This window comes from Danio rerio, chromosome 25, assembly GCF_052040795.2.
Source record: "Danio rerio strain M-AB ecotype USA chromosome 25, GRCz13ab, whole genome shotgun sequence".
NCBI lineage: Eukaryota > Metazoa > Chordata > Actinopteri > Cypriniformes > Danionidae > Danio > Danio rerio.
Window position 1 is genome coordinate 8,847,595 of NC_141045.1, and position 19,346 is coordinate 8,866,940.

The 19,346-nt window shown below is 38.9% G+C and overlaps 2 protein-coding genes across 2 annotated transcripts; one reads left to right on the plus strand and one right to left on the minus strand.

Moving 5' to 3' along the window:
* The first annotated feature begins 3,848 nt into the window (after nt 1–3,848).
* mdkb (midkine b) lies at nt 3,849–12,661 on the plus strand. Its single transcript, NM_131716.1, is given in 4 exon segments — nt 3,849–3,895; nt 11,533–11,612; nt 11,691–11,858; nt 11,934–12,661. Coding segments are annotated over 3 exon segments (444 nt in total). The 5' UTR covers nt 3,849–3,895; nt 11,533; the 3' UTR covers nt 12,131–12,661.
* A 1,625-nt stretch (nt 12,662–14,286) lies between these two features.
* chrm4b (cholinergic receptor, muscarinic 4b) lies at nt 14,287–18,491 on the minus strand. Its single transcript, XM_087311790.1, has 2 exons — nt 18,420–18,491; nt 14,287–16,049 (listed from the first exon to the last, which is right to left on the minus strand). The coding sequence occupies exons 1-2, from the start codon at nt 18,472–18,474 to the stop codon at nt 14,749–14,751; spliced, it is 1,356 nt and encodes a 451-aa protein (XP_087167916.1). The 5' UTR covers nt 18,475–18,491; the 3' UTR covers nt 14,287–14,748.
* Nucleotides 18,492–19,346: the final 855 nt, after the last annotated feature.

Below are 19,346 nucleotides of genomic sequence, written 5' to 3' on the forward strand. Positions count from 1 at the left end.
CATACGTCATCGTCTTTACTCCCTCATTATATCGCAAAGCGTCTTTTCAAGGTTGAGAGCGCCGGGTGGTGAACAGTGTACAAAGTTGAACTGTGCTTCTCCCTAGGAGGGTCTTTCGAGTTACCGGCCATGATGGATGTGTTGACATTGGGATTCATTTATCATTTTGGAGGCACTGTTTTCTCTCTCCTTCACTAGCCCAATTGATGTCCTTTAAATCAGTTTAACCCCCTTTCAACCATACAATATGCTTATTTAGAAAGTTAATAAATGGCACCATGTTATTAAAGGCATAGTTCACTCAAAAAATGAACATTTATTCACCTCGTAGCCTATCCCATACCTAGATTCCTTTTTCTGTTGAATTAAAAAAAAAAAGATATTTTGAAAAAAAAATTAACCTGTAACCATTGACTTTTATAGTAAATATATATTTACTATATATTTGGATATTTAATATTTGGATATTTAATATATATTTGGATATCCAACATTTCTCAAATAAATGTAGTGTTTAGGAGGAAAATAAAATAAAGTCTAACAGGTTTGTGATAAGTGAACGGTGAGTAAATAATGATAGATTGTTCAGTTTGGGGGGAAACTAGCCTATCAAGTGTTACAAAAACTATTACACAATTTAAATGTAAAGTTATTAAATGAGTAATCACACACTCTGTTCTAACTACTCATCTAAAATAAGCTGAAACAATAAACCTTTGATTTTTGGGGGGTGACAGCCTAATTGTTTTATGTTCAATCCACTTACATTTGTAAAAACTAATCAGTTAACTTAACTCCTTCATATTTTCCCAACACAATTGGAATCTTCAATTGTGTGGAACCAGCATTTTACAATGTAGGGGAGAGCGGGGACGAACATGGGACGAATTTAACAACTAGATTTTCTCAAAGTCCTCACAACATTTGATTTCCAGGCTACCATTTCAATGTGGTCATGTCATTTGCTCATGCACATTTCCTGTTTATTATCAAAGTATTTCCTAACTGTAACAAGAAGCCATTTAATCATAACCTAATGTAAAACATAACATTATTTATCCATATGTGGCTCTTTTTGGATTCTCAAAAGCTACAGAAATTACAAATGTAAATCAGGAAATATGTTGGAACCATTGTTTTGTTTACATCCCTCAAAATGGTAACAGCACATTCAGCATGCAACCCTTGATGGAGCAGCCAAATATCAGCTGATTTCAGGATGGTGTCTCGCATTTAGGTCAGAATTTCAGTTTTTAAGTGCAAAAAATACTGTATTTTTTTCTCTTTTTTACAGGTTGTGTTTATTTTTTCATGCATCATACTAATGATCAATCTACAGGTTATTTAATGCAATAACACATCCTAAAGTTTGCGATGTCTGAGTTATTCAGTTTAAGGTTTAAATGGCAAGAGTTCATATGGAGAGAAAAGTAACACTGTTATGTCCCACTGCTAATAGACAAACCTTATTTTTCACTTCCACATTAGAGTTTGTAGTGATTGAATTCAGATATTCGTGTTTAAAGGGCACCTATTTTACCCCTTTTTCAAGATTTAAGATCAGTCTTTTGTGTCTCCAGAATGTGTCTAAAGTTTCAGCTCAAAACACCCATCAGTTTATTTATTATACCTTTCAGACATTTGTAATTGTGGCTGTTTTTGTTGCCTGTGCCTTTAATGCTAGTTCTCCCCACCCACCCTTCCCACATGCCTGTCAGAGTGTGCCTCAATCTCCACCTCTGCTGCATCAGATAATCAGCACAGTGACAGACATGAAGGAAGCAGATCTCACGAAACGTTTGTGAGAAATACTACAGTAAGAACTTTACCAATGATTAGATGATGTATTTGTTGTGGAGTTAAGGAGCTGATGAGAGCGATGAGTCACACACAGTGTCTTTTCAAAGTTTGCGCACGCATTTATCTTTGCTCTGTTTTTGCACGGCAAATGTGCCTGGATACACTTTAATATCCACTGCTGTATGGATATCTGTTTTGTTAATGTACAAAATAAACCCGATTTAATGTCCAAAAAACCAGGACTGAAGTGTCTTGTTTAATAATTGTACTGACATGCGGCTTTGGTGATAAAGCTGAAGTAAATCACTGTAATTCATTAGCATGCTCTGTTTTAAAACATTTTAAACTTATAAACCTTATTCTTGATCACATTTGATGATCATTTATTTATTTTTTTGCAAAAAAAAAAAAAAAAAATATATATATATATATATATATATATATATATATATATATATATATATACACACACACATATACACACACACACACACACACATGCATATATATATATATATATATATATATATATATATATATATATATATATATATATATATATATATATATATATACACACATATATACATATATATACATATATATATACATACATATATATACATATATATATATACATACATATATACATATATATATACATATATATATATATATATATATATATATATATATATATATATATATATATATATATATATATATATATATATATATATATATATACACACACATGTTAATACACATACATATATATATATATATATATATATATATATATATATATATATATATATATATATATATATATATATATATATACACATACATAGTTCTGTCTAAAACATTATCAGGTTTTTATGAAAAATTATACTTTCCTCCCCACTCTCCCCTACAAAAAATAGGCTACTACATAGTGAGCTAATAGAAAAGATACATGTAATAATAATAATAAAACAAAGCTAAAATAAAAAAATATTAAAGTATTAAATTAGATATGAAATGAAAATGTATATATTAAGGCTTAATTGAACATTTCACACACAAATGTTAAAACTGATAATTAATAATGAAAACAAAATAGGCGGCACGGTGGCTCAATGCACATGGTTAGCACTGTCGCGTCACAGCTAGAAGGCCGCTGGTTCGAAGCCCAACTGGATCAGTTGGCATTTCTGTGGAGTTTGCATGTTCTAGCAGTGTTGGCGTATGTTTCCTCAGGAAGCTACGATTTTCTTCATAGTCCAAACACATGTGCTTTAGGTGAACTAAATAAACTAAATTGATCGTAGCGTAGTGTGTGTGAATGCAAGAGTGTTTGTTTCCCAGTACTGGGTTACAGCTTGGAGGGGCATTTTGACACAATCTCACGGCAATTCATAACTTGCGAATAAATTTGATTTAGTGGCTGATTCGTAGGAAATTGGTACGATCTAATTCGTTCAATTTAGTAAAACTTGCTCATCCTCCAGTGACGGTTGTGTTTAGGGGTGGGGTCAGGTGCCACGCCTCCTTTTTAAAATCGTACAATTTCATACAACTGAACTCGTACGAATTAGCCACTAAACTGGCAAATTGTAAAAAATACTTACGTTTTTTCATGAGATCAGGCTGGGCTGTGTAAAACACATATTGGAATAGTTGGCGGTTCATTCCATTGTGGCAATTCCTAATGGATGAAGAGAGTAAGCCAAAGAAAAATAAATGAATGAAAAACAAAATAAAGTCTCGATTAATGAAATATTCAGGTAAATTGACAGAATATTCTTGTAAAAACATTTACCAAAATGCATCAACGAAAACCCACTAATGCACTACAATTTAATCAGACAATGTGATAATAAAACATAAATTGTGCAGATAGACAGATCACGTGGAGAGAGAGAGAGAGAGAGAGAGAGAGAGAGAGAGAGAGAGAGAGAGAGAGAGAGAGAGAGAGAGAGAGAGAGAGAAGGTGCACAGCTATGCGACCAGCTCAAACTAGTTCGGTGAAACACAAAGAGCAGCGGAGATCATAGAGAGAGCTGAACGCAGACACACGCTCACAGCCCAGCATCATATTCACAGCAATAAGGCAAGTACATCCTCATCATCACCATTAGCATCATTATCATCACCATCATCATCATCATAACACAACACAACGACTGATATTAAAGATGCGTTCACGACGCAGCACGTTTGATCAATGATAGCCAAGTCTACATATACATGTCTGATAAATAATGCAAGCGGATTTTTACAAATATGCTCACGTTGTCATTTTATCGGCTATTAAAGGCGTATATAATATATTTGAGCGTATTTATAAACCTATTTATAATATATTTGAGCGTATTTATAATATAGTTAAGCGTTTTTACAATATATTTGACCGTATTTAGGCTACAATATTTTTGAGCGTATTTATAATATCTTTGACCGTATATAATATATTTGAACGTATTTACAATATATTTGAGCGTATTTATAATATATTTGACCGTATTTACGATATATTTGAGCGTATGTATAATATATTTGACCGTATATAATATATTTGAACGTATTTACAATATATTTGAGCATATTTATAATATATTTGACCGTATATAATATATTTGAACGTATTTACAATATATTTGAGCGTATTTATAATATATTTAACCGTATTTACAATATATTTGAGCGTATTTATAATATATTTAACCGTATTTACAATATATTTGAGCGTATTTACAATATATTTGAGCATATTTACAATATATTAGAGCGTATTTATGATTGTGACTTTAAAAAAGGCGTATGGATAATAACAAACGTCAATTTTACACTGATTTTTTTACAGCATTTTTATAGCTATTTGGATGATTATTTGACATTGCACAGAGATGCGATCTCGTTTCGTCATCGCTGCTTTATTATCGCACGCGTCTGATATAGCCTTCAGTGTGGAGTTTGTGTGTTTTCGTGTGCAAATGAATGATGTCAGGGAAAATGATAGGCTATGGAGTGCCAAAGAGGACCAGCAGCTGCCAGCAAACTGCTGACCCACTTCTCCCAAATCAAAACCCACCGCGCACACATACACACAACACACACATCAGGGCTACAGCTTCTGCGCTCCAGATGCGGGTGGGGCGTCGACGGTGAACTTTGCGCTCCTTGAGGAAGTTTTCAAAATGTCCAGTTCTGCGTTTATCAAAGGCAGCATCCCACATCCCCTCTTCCATCAACAGAGCCGGGTTTGTCCTCCAATGCAAATAGGGATAACATTCAAAGGAGTCGAGCGGAGGCCCACCCCCCTCCTCTTCAGGGCACAGCATGGGATCTGTGTTCGGGCTCTTTCAGAGAGGGAAGCAAAACGGGCGAGATCCTGCTTTGTTCGGAGCCAGTGAATCAGGCTCCTCTAAGGCCCTGCTGAAGGTCTTTGAGTGCTTGGCCCGTCTCCCCGCGGAGGCTGAGCAAGGGAGGGGAGGCGGGTGGGACCCCTGCCGACCGCTGTTTCTGCTCGCACAAAAGTCCGACCCCGAGGAGCCCTTCACATTTATGAGTGACTGAAGAATGGAGCCGTGCCGCGGGGCCGCGCCGTGAAAGGAGCCCGCTTTAATGGAGGCAGGAGGAGAAGAATGAAAAGGAGAAGTGCTGTTTTTTTTGCTTCCGAGAAAAGAGGAAAATATATAGAGAGAGGCTCTTTTATGGAGTCACACACAGCGAGCTGCTTGGATGGATGGCGTAGGACATTGTGTACACTGTGTCTTTCATTCAGATGCCACAACAAAAACATTAAAGTACAAATTAAATCAAATCTAACCAATTTTGTAAACTCGCATTGCTAGCCATGGTGATCTGTGCATGTCATTAAGAAAACGTGTCTGCCCTTGTAATCTTTAATTGAAATCTAAATGCACATTTTTTTTTTGTTCAACTCAGATTACATCTGACTGAGGTATTGGGCGTGGCTAACATATCCAACCACGCCTCTTCAGCTGTCGGTTTTGAAAATAAACAGAAATGCTGAGCAGGAGGTGTCTGTTAGTTTGTAAAAACACCCCCCAAACCCTTTTCCCAATCTTTCTGAATAAAATGTCTACGTTACATCATCCAATCAGCTCGCAGCGGAAAAAAAACAAGAAACGGCCACTGCTTTCTCATTTAATTATTTCGTTCCTATAGGAACTGCGTCACAATATTAAAATAAATAAATAAACATGAACTGCAGCTTCCAGTTAATGTGGAATTTAATATCTATTTTGTTAGGATGACGATATAACAACACAATTAGTGTGAATACAATGCATAGGAATCGCTTTTTTTTAACAGAACTGATGAGTATGGTTATGCGATGTCGACCAATTTGGCATTGTACGATGTCTAATGTGAAATCGCGATGGACGATGGCATCGTTGTCCTAGACAGCGCTGAATTAGTTATGAATAATTCATTTATTCATAACGAATTAATTATTTGTAGCATACCGTCTCAACTACCTGACCCCCATGGTCTTTACCCATAACCAAATCATAAATAAATAAAGTTACTCACAAATGACCACCTGTCAATCACTTTTTCCGCGGGACTTTGGCATTAATAGGCAGAGTGATCTGTGACGTTATAATGGCGTCGACAAACTTTGTTGGTAAAAAAGGTGCACAACTAACAGGAACCAGCCAACAGTATCTGAGGTCTTCCCGAAAATTACTAAGTACAAGCGTGGAAGCGAAAGACTGAGTGTACTGACGCTGTGACACGTTACCTGATAGATCCAAGAGACCGAAGAGTCGTTAGATAGAGACAAGATTAATTAAATATCACGTTTAACAACTATAGTAAGACACGATCCAGCGGTACATCCTTGATAAACTGTCCGAAGTGTACTGCTCTCTGGGGTTTTGTGCTCAAACCACCTGCTGACTGCTGGAGCTCAGACATGCTCATATGCTGCAGCGCGTGACTGTTTGTGTGTGTGGTTATGTGATGTTCGTTTTCAGCGGTATAGTGTGGACAGAGAGCTGTTCAGAATGCTAGGTGAAACGCCAATGTGGATGTGGATCATTTTTGTTCTAAAATGGCATTTTAAAATTAAGATGTATTAGTGTAAACGGGGCCTACGTGTGTATTTTTCGCGAGTGGGTTGATGCTGCGATTGGGGTGGAGGGCCGCGATTCCGGCTCATCATCGTCAAGTCTATCGGCAATGGACGATGGCATCGTCTATCAACCCAACCCTACTGATAAATGATGAAAACTGCCAGCTGAAATGTTTATTTCGCTAGTGCATGTTGTTATTCTTTAGGTCAGTGGTCATCAAACTTGTTCCTGGAGGGCCGGTGTCCTGGAGATGTTAGCTCCAACCCTAATCAAACACACCTGAACAAGCTAATCAAGGTCTTACTTGGTATACTTGAAACATCCAGGCAGGTGTGTTGAGGCAAGTTGGAGCTAAACTTTGCAGGGCACCAGACCTCCAGGACCAAGATTGGTGACCCCTGCTTTAGGTGAACAACTAATCAGTGCAAGCTAATCCACTGAAGAAATAAAAGTTTGTTTCGGTGATCTTTAATCAAAGTCTAGAGCCCTGCACAGGGTCTAAGCCCATCCCGGCCCTTGCCTGAGACGCTCAGGCTGTAGCCCTGCCCTTGTCCAACAGCTTTTCAAAAATTTTGACCCGAAAACCTAACTTTACTGCCAAACAGCTCATACTGTTACAGCCATTAAAATAGACCAGATCTGTATTTAATAGAAAAGTTATGTTTTTTAATTTTTTTTTATCAAAATAATTTAGAGAAACGTTTCAGTTTTTCAATGTAAGTTTTAGTTTTTAAATGACCTGATATCCAAGCTTTATGTGGTCCACAGTGAGTTTACTCAATTCACTTACAAGTTGTGCATTGTGCATAAGCAGTTGGCTCATCATTTAAACATGTCACTATTTGAAAAGTTCACCAGAAGTTTGCCCTTCCTCAAGCGTTTTTCACAGAATTAAGTTCGCCATTTGCATTTTTTCCTCTTTATGCTCTCCATTGCACAGGGATTGGAAATCTCTATACGAAGGCATCACTGGCACTTCTGTACCAGTTTTTTTCTAAAGCAGGCCCGAAGCCCAGTCTTCACCAGCACATGCAACCTCTGTTAGAAAGTAATTCTGTCATTCCAATTCCATAACGGTCCAAAAGGCGATGATAAACATGGCTATCTGTTTATGGTTTAGGTTGGTGAAAGAGTAATTTGTTCCTTCACTCTCGCATTTGTTTCTAAAAGGAACTGATGTCAGAAGCACTTCAATAATCACTCACACGATATTATCATCAGCTCAAGAAGTTCTTTATTTCAAATATAGTTGTGTACACGTGCAATTGTGAGCTCCCTGGAGATAGTGAAACTGCTCCACTTTTAGACAACCTTGTAAAACAACAACAGGACAAGGCAGATTTTGTTCTTTTTGGCTTTGCGGCTGTACATCATGACAACGACGAGGTTTGTTTGAGCCTGGGTCAAACACAGCTCGTTATTTTATGCATATTGCATTACGATGTACTGTCTCGGCTGTGTATATAAAAATGGCGGTTTCTTTGATTTCATTCTCCTGCTTGTGTATGGGCGAGGGACTTTGTCTGTAAACCAATAGCGTTCAGCTGCGTGTCTAGCTCCGCCTTTTGGTACCATTTTGTCAGGCTAAGTGGTATGGTATGGTTCACTTTTGGGTACTTTTTGACAGTGAAAACGGCCATAAAAGCGCACCGAACCATACTGTACCGTACCGTACCATTCAGTGGAAACGGGCCACAAGTCTATCAATTTGCTTCTACCTTTAGAAGGTGGTGCTAATCTGTTGACGTCAGTTTGATGCTTCAGCCACAATACTCGTAACCACACTCATCTTACATTTAGTTTGCTATGAGGGAATGTAGAGCAACAAAAAAAAATTTTCATTTCAGCTAGAAGTACATCAACATTCTGAAATAAAAGTCTCAACTTCTGGTTCATGTACCCTTTAAGATGCATTGAGATCAAGAACGGAAACTATAGGTTTATGGTAGCTATATTAGCATCACTCCACCAACATCATTTCTGTGTGTCAGTTTAGTTAAACTTGTGGTTTGAACTTTTTTTTTTTTAATTTTAAGAACTATCAGTGCATCCAAAAATGACTACTATCAGAGTAGTAAATTAAAATTTTCCTAACAACCGTGAAATAAGTAGGTATATAAATGTGGGTAGTATGACGAGAATTCGTACCTTTTGCATCTGGCCTATTGTCATTATCCCATGACGGTGTCAATTCTGTCACTTCCATTCATAAATCCTCTCCTGTGGCCTAATGGGATAGTAAAGTGTCCATTAACGCATGCTTCAGAGGCTTGGAGTCAGGGTATTCTCATCAACTAGACTATATTTTGAACTTGCTACTCAGCTCACGTACTACATTCAGATACTACATAGTCAGGAATGCGTGCAACGTTTTACACAAAGCACATAATCATCATTACAGCCATCGTCTTCAGTGTGAACAGACTTTTAGAAGACTGTAACAGTTTGTTTGGGTGGAAAAACGTGCCAAAACCAGCCTTAACAGCAGATAATAGCCACTTTCACACAGTGATACTGGTAAGTATCCAGAAAATATCCGGATTGACTTTAGCGGTAGATTCATAAAAGCGCTGTTCACACAGACGAGGACGTTAGGGAATTTTTCCGGAAAGGAGCGTTCACACATCCATTCCAAAATAGCGGGAAAATTCTGACATCATTAACCAGAAATGAGCTGTAAGCGGCTGCGCTTGTATTTGTAAACATTTGACTACATCACAAACTCTGCGGATGGATCAGTATTGTGTACAACTTCGATGAACATATGGAGGAACAATTCTGCATGTCGAGATGTGTGTGTGCTGGCTCTCAATGGCTGCTTCACGGCACACGCGACACGTCAAGCAACTGAAGGAAGCAGAGCTTGAAGGTAAACAAACAGCGGCTTATCCTAAACATCTTATCGATAATTAATTAATTAATTTACACAGTTGGCATTAAGAAGGAACATATAATCGTTATCTGACTAACATCCAGAAGCTAAATGTGTCTGGAAAAATATTCAAAGGCTTTTATTATCAGAAACCGTGCGGATGTGAATGCGTTTGATTTGATTGACTAAAGTAGACGTCTCACGTCAGCGCATTCTAGATGTGCACGCGCTCTTTCCAGCAATCTTTCTTCTGCGTTCACACAGCGCAGCATGCCAGCAAATTAACAGTAATGTTACAACTTCTCTTTCCAGAAAATGGCCGGAACGAATTTACCGGTATTTTCAAAAAAGGCCTGTTCACACATACAGACCTTTCTTGAAAATTGCCGGTAATTGAAAATAGGGTATATGCCGAGCTAATGCGTTTCCCATGCTGATACACTTCCGGTAACCTGTTATCGTGAATTTTTTCCATTTAATATGGTTCCTTTTAAAGTATCGAGGTTGTAATGTAATTCAAATACAATCAGTTAAACAGACTTTGGCATCCATTTAGTTGCTTAAGCATAAAACGAGACAAAAAGCTGTTTGCTCGCACGCGGCCGTCAGAATTGGCAGATTAGCGCAGAAGCTCCATTGAATATACTGGGGTAAAATAAATGCTCATATTATAAATACATGGCGGGGAAAATGTAATTTACTGCAGGGCTTCTTGTACAATCTGACTCCCACTTTATATCGAATATCACTCAGCCAGTGGAGATTGCTGATTTTTTTAAAAACAGACCTTAAACGCGCCGATTTTGCAATGGCATACAGTTCGCCGAAAACAATCCAGGTTACTGGCAAATTAAAAGTCCTATTAGCATGCTTCGGCATATACCCTATTGGCGGTAACGCAGAAGGAAGATTGGCGGATAGAGTCATGAGACGTCTACTTCAGCCAATCAGTTGAGCAGACACTTTTAGCTGCTAGATGTTAGTCAGATAACGATTATATGTTCCTTCTTAATGCCAACTGTGGAAAAAAATATCGATAAAATGCTTATGATAAGCCGTTGTGTGTTAACCTTCAAGCTCTGATGCGTGTGCCTGTGAAGCAGCCAGTGAGCGCCAGCACACACACATATTACGTACATCTATACATGCGGAAGTGTTCCTTCATATGTTCATCGAAGTTGTTCACAATACTGATCCATCCACAGAATTTGCAATGTATTTAAATGTTTACAAATACAAGCACAGTCGTTCAGAGCTCATTTCTAGGTTAATGATGTCAGAATTTACCGCTATTTTGGAGTGGATGTGTGAACGCTCCTTTTTGGAAAAATTCCGTAACGTCCTCGCCCGTGTGAACAGCGCTTTTATGAATCTACCGGTAAAGTCAATCCGGAAATTTTCCAGATATTTACCAGCATCCTTGTGTGAAAGGGGCTAGTGTGAATACTCGGGCAAATAAACAGATGTAGTTTAGGCTGCCTGTTGTCTTTCACCATCTGGACCACCTGCTTTAGTGAACAGGCGAGATAAGAGTAACTGTGTTTTCTACAGTGTTAACAGGACCACAATGTACTCAAATGGTGCCCGTTTACAACTGAAGATTCATTATCATGTCACTTTGTATAGAAACACACTTTGCGTCCACATACATACAGTCCTGTAACCCTGCATTTGGTTGTCATGTGCTTAAAGGGAAATCATACATTTCTAAATATGTATCCATACATATTTATGATCTGCATAATTTAACCTGATGTCATTTCTTCACAGAATGCGGAGTTTGTTCTCTATAGCTCTTGTGCTGGTGGTGGTCTCGATGATCACTGTTGAAGCCAGTATGAAGAAAAAAGGTTCTTATCTCAAAATATTTACAAGACATACTCCTTTGATGCATGTTTATTTATAATAATACTCACATTTTGCAACAGAAAAGGGCAAAGAGCCCAAAGCAGATGCTGAGTGCAGTGAATGGCAGTATGGGAAATGCGTGCCCAATAGCGGAGACTGTGGAAATGGCATCCGAGAGGCAACCTGCAACGAACAAACCAAGAAAACCAAGTGCAAAGTCCCATGCAACTGGAAGAAGGACTTTGGCGGTAAGCAGTTATGCAGTTCATCATGTATAAATACATTCCGACAGACCACTTAGCTTTGTTTGTTCTTATTTGTAGCCGATTGCAAGTACAAGTTTGGTCGTTGGGCCGAATGTGACACTACTACAGGAACCAGAAGCAGGTCTGGGACATTGAAGAAGGCGCTGTTCAACGCTGAATGCCAGACCACCATTAAAGTGTCCAAACCTTGCACCCCAAAGACCCCCAAACCCAAGGGAGGCGAGAAGAAGAAAGGAAAAGGGAAGGAAAACTAACTTGGCGAGCACCCCTACTGCCCTCTCAGTGGTACATTCCTACGTGACACGCCCAAATCCTCCAAATGGTGAATGCTGAGAGGAATAAAACAAAACTGTAGCCCTACCTATTGTTTTTATTCCCACCTTCTTCGTTTTGTAATTAGTAAATGTACGTGTCTATGCTGTTGTAATTTGTAGCAGGTTTTTAATTGTAATTGACTTTTGCATGTATCAAACAGGCCGCAGCGAAATCTGTCGTCTAACAAATTGTCTTTACTAAAGAGGAAAACTGGCAAGATCCTAATTATGCCCCCCCCCCCCCCCCCCCCCCCCCCCCTAAAGTGATCTGTAAATGACAACGAGATTGAATGGATGTCATAACATGTAAGGTGAATGTTTAAAACACTGCTCCTGGTGGTAACGGCCTATATAAGTACCTATGTTTATAAATGTTTATGTTTTTAGATTTGATGGATGTACAATCAAAATTGACATCACTAACGGATTACTTCTGCAGGTTGTGAATAAATGAAAGTGTATTTTCAATAATACTTTCTGGTGCCTTTCTGGAAACAGTTTTACACGTTTGTAAAAATACGCATCAAACATGTTTAATGGTGCGACTTTAAGGTTGATTTATACTTTAAGCGCACATGTATGGTCCGGCGCAGCTTTTGCAAGGTCGTACAGGCCTCGCCGTGGCTGACGCACACCTCTCAAAAAAATGTACCATGTCGCAACGATGCGTAGCACAAGCTCTGTGATTGGTCAGCTTGGTAGCGGTGACCAGTGTGGGCCGGACCGAAAGCCTCGCGAGCATGTTGGAGGAAGTGTTTACAAGTGGGGAGTCCCGTTAAGTAGCTCCAAATGCAAATTTTGTTTTGTGTTTACCTTAAAATTAAAGTAGTTGCACGTTTCTGCCTCTAGATGAGTAAGCTTTAGCTACTTGTACAATTAGGTAGCGTTCAGAAAAAACAAAACACCCGCGAAGAAACTCGACACAGAGGAACATAAAAGCTTACTACCTGCTAACGTTTTAGAAGTGCTATTGCAGAGCAACACAAACAGTACGCAGAAGTATAAATGCAAGGCAACGTGCAAGGCAGGTGCGGTGGGTCAACTGAGCGGAAAAATTGAGTTACGTCCGTCGCGTCTTTTTCATTCTTCAATCAAATGAAAGCAGAGGCGGGGTTTCCGTTGAGGTGACAGCAGTTTTTGTGTTGTTACGACGACTACAGAGATTTGTAAAGATGGAGGAGAGACTATGGGTCGCTGTTTTATGTTATCCAGCTGTATGACTTTACAAATCTTGAATATCACAATATTACAATTATAACAATATTAATAGCAACTCTCGCACAATACGAAGCTGATTCAGTTGTTGCACCACAATTTTTTCCTTATCAATAAAAAAGGCATTTCGGTGCGCCTTGCGTTTTTTGGGACGTAAAAGCGTGTACAATTTAATCGGCCCCTTATACTTGTGTGTATAGTCCGACTCAGCCTTGCCATGGCTGACGCGCACATCTCAAAAAAATGCAACTACATGTTGCAACGACGCGTAGCGCTGGCTCTATGATTGGCCGGCTTGGTAGCTGTGACCAGCGTGGGTGGGACTGAGAGCCGCGCAAACCCATTGAAGCGGGTGTTTACAAGTCGAGTCCGGTGTAGTAGCTCCATATGGAAACTGTTGTTCTGTGTTTACCTTATGATTAATGTTGTTGCACGTCTGCCGGTTCATGCTTCTAAATGAGTGAGTTTTAGCTACTTGCAAATTTAGATAGCGTTAAGAAAAAAAACTAAACACCTGCAAAGAAACTCGACACAGAGGAACAAGAAAACTTACTGCCAGCTAGCGTTTCGGAAATGTCATTGCAGAGCAACACAAACAGCATGCAGAAGTATAAATGCACAACTACGCGCAAGGCAGACACCGTGGGTCGAGCCGATTACTTGACGTAAAAGTGTAAACCAGCGCTAAGTCTTACAAAGTAAAACAAAATAAACTTTGCTGTACGAGTCATAAGAGATAGAACAATTGTTAAGCAGCAAGATATCAAGCATCTTTATTTTGACTTCGACTTCGTAAACCATCACATTCGCTTAACCGTTTAAATGACTTACAATGCATTCAACGCATACAGTATAAACATTGAAAATACAGAATATTAAAAAAAAAATTATTCACACTAACAAAAGAGTTACTGATTTACATATTTAAATACAATTGTTATTATACAAATGTATTCACAAAAATGTAATTGTATTAAAGGGATAGTTCACACAAAAATGACCTAATTTAGGAGTTTCAGGAGTTTCTTTCTTCTGTTGAACACAAAAAAGACATTTTCAAGAATGCCTGGTACCCACATCAACTTCCAAAGTAAGAAAAAAAAGCCCAGGATTTTTCAAAATATCTTCTTTTGTGTTCAACATAAGAAAGAAAATCAAAGGTTTTGAAAAGTGAAGGGTAAGCAAATGATGACAAATTTTACTTTTTGGGTGCACTACCACTTTAAAAACTGTACAACACATTATGCAGGCACACATAGATTATTGGCAACATGATAAAAAGAACAGTCTTAGCAAGTCTTCTTTAAAGTCAGAAAAAAATCTGGTTCCTCATTGATCAAGAGTTATTTCAACGTCAGATTCTTGAACTTGCACCTTAACAGTCGTTTGAATGTTCTCTTGAAGGTGGCATTACAAAGCGCGTAGCATACAGGATTAACCGTGCTGTTGACATAGCACAGAAAGTATCCCACCATCCACAAAACCTCAGGGACACACCAACGACAGAAGGTACCAATCAGAACCATGACACTGTAGGGCATCCAAGTGATGATGAAGGCCAGAAGAACAGCGAGGACAGTCTTGGTCACCTTCCTCTCCCTCAAAGCCTTACGTTTGGCATTCTTGGAGACCATATTGGATGTTTGCCTTTGAACCTGAACGCCACTATTGGTTTGAAGACAGTCAGCTTGTGTTTTCCTGTTCGTTTCAGTCGAGTTCTTCAGTCTTGAAGCTTCCGCATCCAGTCCTCGGTGTTCAGCAGAAACATCGGGACTTGAATCCATGGAGTACTCTGTTTTGCTGAACTCAACAGAAGGGAGGCTGAAGAGTTGTTTGGTTCTACCGAGATCCAACTCTTGTTTGCAGGAGCATGGCTTAATGTCATTCACTAGGTCAGGGTTTGCAAGAGACTTAACTCTGCTTGTTTTGGATGGATAAAGAAGGTTTGCGGATTCAGGTTTCAACTTGTGAACCTGCCTCTGGCTTGCCAGGGATATCCGCGTGTACAGTACTGTCATAATTATAACGGGAATGTAGAACGCCGGGATGGTCGTAGCGAGGGTTACAGCTGGGTTAGCAAGTAGCAGGATGTAACACTGTCCCTCAGGAACTTTACTTCGGTCCCTCCCAGCCTGCCAAAGCAGGATGGCCGGAGCCCACAGAAGCAGAGACTGTAACCAAGCCACGGTAATCATTGCCCCAGCCCATCTCGCGGTGCGTTTGGTAGGGTAACTCAAAGGCCGGGTCACGCAGAAGTAGCGATCAAAGCAGATCAACAGGAGGTTCATCACAGAGGCGTTACTCACCACGTAATCCACAACCAACCACAAGTCGCACATTTGCGGCCCCAAAGGCCAATATCCTTTCACCACGTAAACAATGTAGAGATTCATAGAGAACACACCGACGATAAGATCCGAGCAAGCGAGACTAAAAAGGAAATAGTTGTTGATGGTTCGGAGATTGCGGTTGACTTTGATTGAAAGCAGAACCAGGACGTTGCCCAGGACCGTAAGTAGACTTATTGAGCCAGTGAGAAGTATGATTAAGACCATTCCAACACTCCCCAACACACGACGAGGACTTCCTGACACAGAGAGCGATTCTTCAAGCAAAGGGGTGTGTGTGCTGCTGTTGGAAGAACCTGCGATTCAAAAAAGTTATATATGTTATAAATCAAATTCTTAAGAGGTTATATTCTTGACATGAACACAACAACTTGAAGCATTGGTCTCAAACTCAATTCCTGGAGAGCCGCAGCTCTGCACAGTTTTGCTCCAACCTTAATCGAGCACAGCTCATCAAGTCGCATCAAGTATGAACATTTATATGTATTTGTGTATGTATTATATCATCTTTGCATCCAATTACAAAAAACGAATTACCACTCATGTGAGATGTTTCTAATGCAGCGTCTATGGCAGGGATGTCTGAACTTGGTCTTGGAGGACCAGTTTCTTGCTGAGTTTAGCTCCAACTTATACTAGAAACATCCTGGCAGGTGTGTTGAGATATCTAGTAAGAGCTCGATTAGCTGCTTCAGGTGTGTTTGATTAGGGTTGGAGCTAAACTGAAGGACACTGCTCCTCCAGGCCTGAGTTTTGACGACCCTGGTCTATGGGGAGGACAGTAAATTTGACGTTGTTCTCTCGTCTGGTTGGGGTTGTTTTCAGTCTCCCAATTTATTATTATTCTTTGAAAGTCTTGATAACACCACGGTGGAGCTTTTCTTTGATTATTACAGCAAATAGGATTGTAAAACAATGATTTGTTGTTCTCTCCCATTCACTGCGTTCTAAGTTTACCCAACTATGACGACTTTCGCTACTGCAGGGGTGTCCAATCTCGGTCCTGAAGGGCCGGCGTCCTGCAGATTTTAGCTTTACATTGCTTTAGCACACCTGCAAGGATATTTCTAGAATGGCTAGTAAGCTCTTGATTAGCTAGCCCAGGTGTGTCTGATTGGGGTTGGAACTAAACTTTACAGGACACCCGCCCTCCAGGACCGAGTCTGGACATGCCTGCGCTACTGAGAAACCCGGAAATGTGAAAAAGGTCCATGGTGGTTCAGCCAAAATTAAAATTACCCCATGAATTACTTGAATATTTTAGATTTAAGAGATTTTTCTGTCAGATGAACACAGTTGGAGAGTTTTAAAATGTTATCCTGGCTCTTCCATGCTATATAATAGTGTTGGATAGAGGCTTATATTTTGAAGTTTCCAAAATTGCATGAATTAGTAAACTAACCCATATCCTGCCAGGGTGTTAGTGTATGTCTTATGAAGTGGATCGATAAGTATTTGTAATCGAAATATTACAAATTTTTAATTTAATGAGTGACTGAATTATAGACCATTTTGAGGGATGTAAACAATAACAATGGTTCTAACGAATTTCCTGTTTTACATTTTTAATTTTATAGCTTTCGAGAATCCAAAAAGGTCCACCTATTGATAAATAATGTTATGACAGCTGTTTTAACAAGATGTTATGATTGGTACAGTTAGGAAATAGTTTAGCAACAAGCAGGAAATGATCATAGGCCAATGACAACCTCACATAGAAATGGTCTATTCACCGTTTGACGTTCATGATGTACGACATATTCATAGCGGAAGTTCCAGGAATAGACTCGTCACGCGGAAACCGCTTACCACACAATTTAACACCGAAGACGTCAACGAACAAGAAAACTAGTTGGCTTGGCATTATTGTATAACAATAAACAGCATATTACTCCTACCATGATGCATACATGTGTCTAACATACAGCATGCGTCATACACCGTATACGTCAGTTGAAAAAACGTGCATTTGGACGCCACCAGAAGTCAACAATTGAAGTTTACAATTTCATTAATTTTCCTTAGTCCCATATTTATTAGGGGTCGCTACAGATTCCAGCATACGTTTACGCAACAAATGCCTTTCCAGCTGCAACCCAGTACTGGGAAACAGCCATACACTCTCGCATTTACACATACTCGTACACTACGGCCAATTTATATTTGACCAATTCACTAATTGGACTGTGGAGTGAAACCGTCATGCAAACTGCACACAGAAATGCTAACTGGCCCAGCCGGGACTCAAACCAGTGACTTTCTTGCTGTGAGGGGACAGTGCTAACCACTGAGCCACCGTGCCACTCCAAAAACACGATCAATCTGCTTCAAAAGACATGCATTAACCCCCTAGCGGTGTATGAGTTAGTTTTATAAAAAATATGTAGGTTTTTGGAGGGTTCAAAATAAAAGCCCCTATCCAACACCATTATAAAGCATAGAAGAGCCAGGATCAAATTTAAAACTACCTTCATAAACATCATATCATAAACAGAAAATGGCTTGATGGTGATTAAATTGTGATATAATTTTCATTTCTGGGTGAACAATTCCTATAAAACTGAACTACTATGTTAAATAACACTACACACAGCTGTAATCAGTTGTCGAGATTCTCGAGAGGAGATTCATTTTTCAGTCAAGCAATTACAAATTAATAGACTTACCATTGAAAACGAACCACTGAGAGTCCCTTGAGAAAACCACAGATCCAGCCTCCATGATCTCCAGCTCAGTCTGAAGGAAAGAAACACTGGGAGGATCTTTAATTCCTCACACAGTAACACCCATCCTCACCTTCTGACTGCACAGCCGGGCAGGAGACATCCTAGCAGTGTATTAATAACACACTGACAAAGTAAATTCAAAGTGATGTGGAACGATCAGATTACTACTGAATTCCTTCTTTTTTGCTCTGGCTCTTTAAAGCATGTGCACCTAATGAAGTTCCTGTCATTTAAAGAGGAAGGCAGCAGTTATGTAACATAATATAATTACCTGATATGTAATGCAGCCCGTTTCGAGTCTCTTTAATTGTATTATAATATTTTACGAGCATTTTCCGTGTATATATACTGTATATATAACACATACTACCTGTTTGCAAACGTCAATTTGAAATGAGGATGCAAGAAAGCAGCTAGGGCGTCTCATGATAACACTGCAAGCAGAAATACATAAGGAACTACATTCACCACAATCAGTCTACGCATACATTTTTAAATAGGTAAAAATGTGAGTAATTGTGGAAATCATGATACAAAATAAAACTAAAAACATGTTTAAATATTATAAAGTAATATTAAACTAAAAGTACAATAACAAAAATAATAACACATTGAATAGTTAGAAAAAAATCTATATAAAAAATAAATCTATAGATATAATAAAATCCAAAGTACATCAATAAACATTTGCAATTAAGATATTTGCCTAATTGCAGTAAAACTTATGATGCATAATAATAATAATACAAATAATAATAATAATTCCTTACAGTTAAATACTGAGCAGTATAAAGTCCCCTTCACTATACTGGGGCGTTAGGGCCCACACAGAGTGCAGGTTGAGCTACCCCTGCTGGTCTCACTGAC

Coding starts and splice junctions, on each gene's coding strand:
- chrm4b (XM_087311790.1), bottom strand. CDS start 18,474: ATGGAGGCTGGATCTGTGGTTTTCTCAAGGGACTCTCAGTGGTTCGTT. Junction 16,050..18,419: donor TCAGTGGTTCGTTTTCAATG/GTAAGTCTATTA, acceptor TTTGAATCGCAG/GTTCTTCCAACAGCAGCACA.